Source organism: Poecilia latipinna, unplaced genomic scaffold, assembly GCF_001443285.1.
Source record: "Poecilia latipinna isolate Pla-1442-1.1 unplaced genomic scaffold, P_latipinna-1.0 Scaffold139, whole genome shotgun sequence".
Classification (NCBI taxonomy): domain Eukaryota; kingdom Metazoa; phylum Chordata; class Actinopteri; order Cyprinodontiformes; family Poeciliidae; genus Poecilia; species Poecilia latipinna.
The window spans coordinates 504,185-511,977 of record NW_015112755.1 but is presented as its reverse complement, the minus strand read 5'-3'; the positions used below and the strand labels follow the sequence as shown (position 1 = coordinate 511,977).

Below are 7,793 nucleotides of genomic sequence, written 5' to 3'. Positions count from 1 at the left end.
GGGACCTCTCGGATCTCAAGGCCAGGGGGGAAGGCAAGGAGAAAAGGGATCTAAGGTAAGTCCTAGTCATTTGGATTTTATTTACTTTTTCTAGTGATTGAGGTTGTTGTTTTTTGTTTTTGTTTGGATATTTCACACTATTAAGATATTACTGAAAATGATCTCTTGGATCTTAAGCTCTTATGTTATCTGAGTTGTTTTAACCATATAACTCTCAACATATAATTTTTATGACAAATACTCCTTAGACTGCTACTTCTGCTGTAGGAGTAGCTTTACACTATTATTGTAAACCCACTACTACAGCCTACGTCATACAACTAAATATATTTTGTGCTCCATCATATATATCTGGTGCACATAATTGACACATGTATACATACACACATATGTGGGTGTCAATTATGATACAAAAAAAGGGAAAGCCAGTTTCAATTTTCATTTTGCTACAAGGTAAAGATTTCAAATGCTGAAATTTCTCACAATTGTTCTTTGTATCAAACTTTAAAAGGTTATGAGAAGTTTGGCTCTTTATATTGGTTCAAACACCAGCAGTGGTACTATGTAGGTTTGGAGACTTGCGTTTTGCTTTGAGTAATATGATATGATTTATTAATTTCGAAATCTCCCAAAAACTCTCTCTCTGTCTTACAAAACAGCAGAAAAGTTGCACATCTCCAACTCTTTCCACCCGATATCCTGCTGAGGAGTCCTATATATTCATAAAAACCTGCAAATTGGATACATAAGAAGCAGCTGCGTCTCTTGACGTTCCAACTGTTTCACCGTTGCATTCTTGTTTGCACCAGCATCAAGGCGAAAATGTCTGTTTAAGCCATAAAGACAATGTTTGACTTCTAAGTCAGACAACCTGACAAACCGCAGGCGTAGTTTCGCTCTTTGTTTCATTCCTCCTCTTATTTCGCTTCTTCACATACCCCCCTTCACAGACACCCGCTCCACGTTTCGGGTAAAGGATTAGAGACGATTTGACAGGAACAAGGCAAAGCCTGGGAGATGATTTGAGACTGTCAAATCTGGGCCTAATTGGTTGTGAGAGAAGCGTAATCTCCCCCCATTCAATCATCCAGGTCAATATTATGCACCTCTGGAGCTTCAATACATGAAAACCTGATGTTTCTCCTGAAAACATTTCATCTTTTAAGATCTTACAAATACTCCAGTCTTTGTTCTGTTCTCCTTTGGAGCAGGGAACGTTGCAGAGTACCATAGAATATGTTTTGTTAAAGTGATATTTAACCTTTTGTGAAGTTTGGGTAAAGGTGATGTAGTCACTGAATAGAATCCACATTTAATGGTTTTTTTTCTTTTATTATTTCTGATTTATATGCCTGAGATGGAAGCACATGATGGTTTTCCGTGTATTTCAGGGAGAAGCCGGAGCAGAGGGACCTGTTGGGAAAACAGGACCTGTGGGATCTCAGGGCCCCCCTGGAAAACCTGGTGCTGAGGGTCTGCGTGGAATCCCTGGCCCCGTTGTGAGTCTGGAAGACGCAAAATATTTGATTTTATCACCCAAAGGAACAACCGCGTAGTAGTGACATATTTTAGGTCGGAAGTTTTCTAGGTGAGGTCAAAGGGCTGCAAGCAAAAGAAATCACTGTTGATGTCTGTAATTATTTTTCTTACCCAAGTTCCTGAAGTATAAACCTTGGAGGGAATGGGTGTAAATTTATTTACAATTCATTCTGGATCTGGGTGGCATTCCAAACCTGACCCCAGCTGAAAACATTATGTCGTCTTCTTCTTCCAGGGTGAGCAAGGACTGCCTGGTGCATCTGGTCAAGATGGCCCTCCCGGTCCTATCGTAAGGCATTTCTTTCTATCACTAAGCTTTGGAAATGTTTTAAAATCCGATACACTGCTAATGCACACTGCACAAGCAGCTGTTAAATTTCTAATATTGTTACACCGGAGACCAATTCCTCTTTAAAATATGCTGTTTTAAAATGTATTTTTGATATTTACACAATTTATAACTTCAGTTGCTCTGTGCAACATGTAAAAAAAGGCACATTTAACATGATTTGTGTCATTTGCACTGGTTTCCTCTCCTCAGGGACCGCCTGGACTTCCTGGCATGAAAGGTGACTCTGGATCCAAAGGAGAAAAGGCAAGACAATATTATAATGCTAATCTCATATTGCTTTATAGTCAATGTCTCGTATCCGGTTTCGCACCTTATCTGAAGCTTCCAAAGCGTGCACACATCTAGGCCTGCGTGCACCTTGGCTGTGTTCCCCCTCCTCCCAGTGAGATGAAAAGCCGCTCTGCTCTGAGGAGGTTTCTCACTCGCTGATTTAATGCGCTGGATGAATATGTATAAGACCAAAAATATTGTCTTTGTAATACTCATTGGCTTAGCGCCCACATGCAGCATTCAAAAGCAGATGATCATAACTCATCCAAAGTGGCAGGTGGAAAGACACACCTCAATAAACATGCTAATTATTTATAGACAGAATCAAGACTCTGGCCAAAAGTTTGCCTGGCCAGACACTTCATATAAATTTCCCAGTCAATTTGCATATTTGTTTCTTTCTGCCCCCCAAAGCAATAAGTGCTTTAATAGTAAACTTTGTTCCTTTAATAATGTTATTTATTTCTGTCTTTTAATGAAATAATGCTTTTTTTTTTTTTTTGCTCCAGGGTCATCCTGGTCTGATTGGTCTGATTGGACCCCCGGGTGAACCGGGAGAGAAGGGAGACAGAGGTCTACCCGGACCCCAGGGTGCTGGAGGTGGCAAGGGAGAACCTGTACGTTTCCTGTCATTTTACAGAAATAGTTATTTATCTGAACATTTTGGTTTATTGGTAAAATTATGTTGCCAACTGATTTCATTCCATCCTGTGTGTCGCCAGGGTATCGGTGGAGCACACGGCCCACTCGGGCCTCCTGGTCCACCAGGACTTCCTGTAAGCTGCAGTTCTCGTTAAAAGTTTGTCTTGCCTCATTTCTGACCTTCGTTCTTACATTGCCATTGACTTGTTTGTCCCCAGGGTGCGCAAGGACAGAAAGGATCTAAGGGATCAGTCGTAAGTCACTTTCCCTTCACCAATGAATGTTTTGGATTTTTCAGATAAGGATAGAGGTTGGAATAAAGCATTTAAGCGTTTCTAACATCCCCATGATGTGTTTTTCTTTATCAGGGTACAACTGGTCAGAAGGGAGATCCTGGACTCATAGGGCCACCTGGACCACCTGTAAGTTATAGATTCAGCTTGTCCCTTGTAATCTAGACTGTTTTGAGTTTTAAAGAGTTGGTTAGACAAGAATTAATTTCTTTGATGAAGGAGGTAATTCTATATTTTTAGGTGGAATCGATGGAGCTTAATGCAGGGCACTCCTGCAGAAAAGCAGAGAAAATACAGGGAAAATTACTTTCAATATAGGACTTAAAAGAGTTTTTTACTGGCACGGTTTTATGTGGAATATACAAGACTGAATAACATCGAATGCAACCTGCAGACAGTCAAACTCCAGGTGAGCTGTGCTTTCATAACAATCAGCAATTTTAACATCACCGTAGTGAGATCAGGAACATCCTGACCTACTTTACTGATGTGAAGCGTAAACAGTGTTGGGACAAACACAGAGCCTTGAGGGGCACCTTGTTTGGCATTTATGCAACAGAAAATCAGTTTAGTTTCAGATGACTGGTGACAAGAAAGCCATATTTAAAATCACACAAGGACTTGGTCTTTAGCCTAACTGACAGAAAAGCTGAAAAGATTTGATCACTGGGAACAGGAATGGCTGTTGGGAACATGCAGGTTTACAATAAGAGACTTAATTATACGTGAAACTGAAATAAAATCTTTGTTAAAGCAGCAAAACAGTTCTGATTTGTCTGACGACATAGAAACGGCAAAAAAGATTTAATGGAGTCGTTTAGACTCAAGGTTTGAAAGTAGATTTAGTGATAATATTATTACTATGTTATCATTACAAGCTAATCTTTACCTCCTGTGCTGCAGGGTCCACCTGGTGACATGATCCAGCCGCTGCCCATTCAGCAGCCTGGCAAAAAGAGCAGGCGGCAGGCTGAAACGCAAGGAGATGAGGCTTTGACGGATTACGGCATGGAGGGAATGGACGACGTCTTCGGATCCCTCAACAACCTCAAACAGGACATCGAGCGCATGAAGTTCCCCATGGGCACCCAGGACAATCCCGCCAGGACCTGCAATGACCTGCACCTCAGCCAGCCCGATTTCCCCGACGGTACAATGAATACGATCCTTAATGTTGCTGTTTAGCACAACGTATCAATAGCAGCAATTAGTAAACTTTTAAATAGCTTAGTTCAGTTAAAAAAAAAAAGAAACATGAAGAGTGGAACAAGATGAGAAAAACATTAAAGAAGATAAAAGCTCGTGTAGACAGTTGGCTTATTTTATGGATCTGTTTCTCTCTCAGGTGAATACTGGATTGATCCGAACCAGGGCTGCATCGGAGACGCCATCAAAGTGTTCTGTAACTTCACAGCAGGTGGAGAAACATGCATTTACCCAGACAAGAAATCAACAGGAGTGAGTATACGGTGTTAGAACAGCAGCCGTTTAAGGCATGCATGCTCCAGGGTCGTTTAGTAACATTTGAAACTGTGTAAAAGCTGCTTTTAGAAATTGAAATATATATTGTGTTTATTAACTTGACTTTTTTTTGTGGGCATTTCTTATAGGTTAGAATATCCAACTGGCCTAAGGAATCACCAGGTTCATGGTTTAGTGAATTCAAGCGTGGCAAAATTGTGAGTCCAGAAGACACTGATATACGTCTGAATATGTTTTTTGATGTTTTCTTCATGAATTTCTTCATTTCCTTCATTCCTTCTGGTATTTCCCTAATTCTGTCCTCCTCCAACTATTCTCAGCTGAGCTACGTGGACGGTGGTGACAACAGCATCAACGCTGTTCAGATGACCTTCCTGAAGCTGCTGAGCTCCTCGGCGCGGCAGAACTTCACCTACATTTGCCATCAGTCGGTGGCCTGGTACGACTCCAAGGCCGACAACTACGACAGAGCGCTGCGCTTCCTGGGCTCCAACGACGAGGAAATGTCTTATGACAATAATCCCTTCATCAAGTCGCTGATGGATGGCTGCTCGGTAAACAGACGTTTTTGCTCGCTTTCAAAGTTTCACTTTGCAATTAAACTTTTTTTTCTTCTAAATTCCACAAAATCCCCCTAATCCTCACAAACGTGTAGAGAGTTGCGGGGAAAAAAAGTGTCAGGAAGTGTTCATATTTGATGTGGGAGAAACAGTCCCCCAATATGAGGGATATCCAAGCTTAGAAGGAATAATAAAAAGCCAAAATTGGCTTCTCACACCACTGCACTGCTCGCGTTATCCAATTGAAAAGGAAACAAATGAATAAAAATTCCAAAAAGTGCTGTTTTAGATTGTCAAAAATGCATACATGCTCATTACACTGCATGTTTTTTTGTGATTAAGAAACAGTATTCTATAGTGATTGACATCTGTCATCACTTTTAACAAGCTTTGAAAAGCACAAACTGAGGCTTTAGCAATAGTACCTGAGCTACATCATCTCTACATAAATAACATAACTCAAAAAGAAGAAACAAGAAGTTATAGTGGATTAATTCTTAAGAAGTTACCGCTTGTGTCAAAAACTCCAGCTGGAACTGAATGAATACTTTGAAAGATACTTGAAACTGCTCTGGATCATGTGACGAATCTCTTTCTTCTCACTCTGTGTGCAGATGAAGCAGGGTTATTCAAGGACAGTGCTGGAAATTAACACACCTCGCATCGACCAGTTACCCATCATTGATGTAATGCTGAATGACTTTGGGGAATCCAACCAGAGGTTCGGCTTCGAGGTCGGCTCCGTGTGTTTCCTCGGCTAGACACGCCCGTCTTCCCCCCCCCCGCCCCGCTGAAGGACAGGGTCAGAGAGTCAACAGTAACACCCACATGAAGAGAGCCTCCCTCTCAGCCACCACCTACCGTCTCCTACGAAGTAAAATCCCATTTTCCGTTATTGTAAAGAAGGTCCGACTAGCTGGGAGAAGAAGAAAAGCACGCTTTGACCCTGCCTTAAAAGCGCTGATCAGGGGAAACTCCTCCTTGCCCTCGTAGGGCCAGAATCACGTGACTTTAACTTGTAATGAGAGTGACATCAGGAAAAGGACTTTTGATGCCGTGGTGGACAGTGGCATACTTTCAGCATTAAAGAGAGGATCCACTCGCCCCAAACTTCGCCCTCCCATCCCCCGGTCCTCTCTGCATGCTCCAAGTGATGCTCTGAATTATACCACAGAGGTGCTTTTGTGCAGAATCGCAAAACACTAAAGGTGCTACAAACAGTGCATTTGATAAAACTGTAATTAATAATATTTGAATTTTGTACATTACTGTTCCTCTCTGAATCCACTCTTAACAACTTGCATGTGCTTCTTTGGTTTTAAAGAAATATTTGGTCAACTTTGTTAGAATAAATTTTGTTAGGATATTTAAAGTTTCTTAGAATCTGTCTGAAAACATCTACGACATACATTTGACTAAAGCTTCAATTTGTAAGTATGAATCAGTCCTCTTGTAAATAACATGATTCTTGTCCTCTTTCGTGAGCTTAGAAATTAACTGGAACATAACATCTAACCAAAAAATAAATAAATAAATTTCCCAGTAGGAAATTAAGCCATAATAAAATGAGGTTATAATATAAATATTCTAAAAAAGGGCTTATTCTTCCAGCTGTTATACCTCAGTTTCCTTAAAAAATCTGAACGTTAGACAGTCAAGTTTATATTTTCTGTGGTTTATAACTAATAAAACTATTTTTTTTTTTGTGTGTGTGTGTGTGGGAAAGGTATGTCTAGTTGTTTTCATTCAATCCCAAAGACGTCTTGTGGATATTTCCTTTGTAACAATGAACAAAATGTTTTCATGTGCCTTAAATTGTTCATTTAAGAAATACATTAAAATTGGGCTCTGAAAAACATTGGACTGAACATTTGTGTTGTTGGCTGTTTGACTACAGAAACAAGTAATGTTCGCTTTTTGTGATTCTGTGCCACAAGACTAATATCTCCATCCTTTGTCCCGATAGACAAAGAAAGATAAGTGATTCTTTGTGTTTGGGCTCATTTTACCCACTCTTTTTCTTTTTTTTTTCTTTACCTCTCTCTCTGACTCAGATTTGACCTCGATCAAGATCTGTTTGCATCGCCACTTTCTTGGCTTAAAAGCTCTGGCAACAAATACTTCAGAGCCACTTTCTAAAAACCTGTGTAATTACAGTATGTCTTCAACCTATGTACAACTGCAATAAATGTTTGGTGCTTTGTGCGCATTGCAATCTTTTTGCATTCACTTGCAATATAAAATGAGAGTAAACTGGAGCCACTTTCCCAGTTCAAACTGTGCTGAATGAAAACTCGTCTGCTGTGGTTTTGGTTTCCTAAAAGCACGGCGTGTCCTCAATTCGGCTCATTATGCTACACTTAGAACAACCTAAAGTGTTCATACCCTTTGAATTTTTTGACATCCTGTCACTTTACACCCACACAAATGTTGTGTTACTGGGTTATTTGTGATACACCAACAGAAACCTGATTGCTAAGTGGTAGAAAAACTACATATGGTTTTGTTTTGGGTTACTTTTCTCCATATATATACATTTGAATAAAAAGCATACAAAAACTTCAGGCAGTTTTTTTTTTTCCTCACTATCTGAAGTTAGTCAGAGCAAATGTCAAAAGTCATGTCTGTTTGCTAAGAGCCACAACAACAATGTGA

General features: G+C 40.2%; 1 protein-coding gene across 1 annotated transcript; it reads left to right on the top strand.

Moving 5' to 3' along the window:
- Positions 1-4: 4 nt before the first annotated feature.
- Positions 5-7,349, top strand: LOC106945311 (collagen alpha-1(XI) chain-like; the record flags this gene model as incomplete). The annotated part of the gene is made up of 13 exons (XM_015028910.1): positions 5-55; positions 1,392-1,499; positions 1,775-1,828; positions 2,081-2,134; positions 2,671-2,778; positions 2,884-2,937; positions 3,022-3,057; positions 3,172-3,225; positions 4,000-4,246; positions 4,442-4,554; positions 4,707-4,775; positions 4,899-5,132; positions 5,753-7,349. Coding segments are annotated over 13 exons (1,329 nt in total), but the record flags the coding sequence as incomplete, so codon positions are not given.
- Between the last annotated feature and the right edge of the window lie 444 nt (positions 7,350-7,793).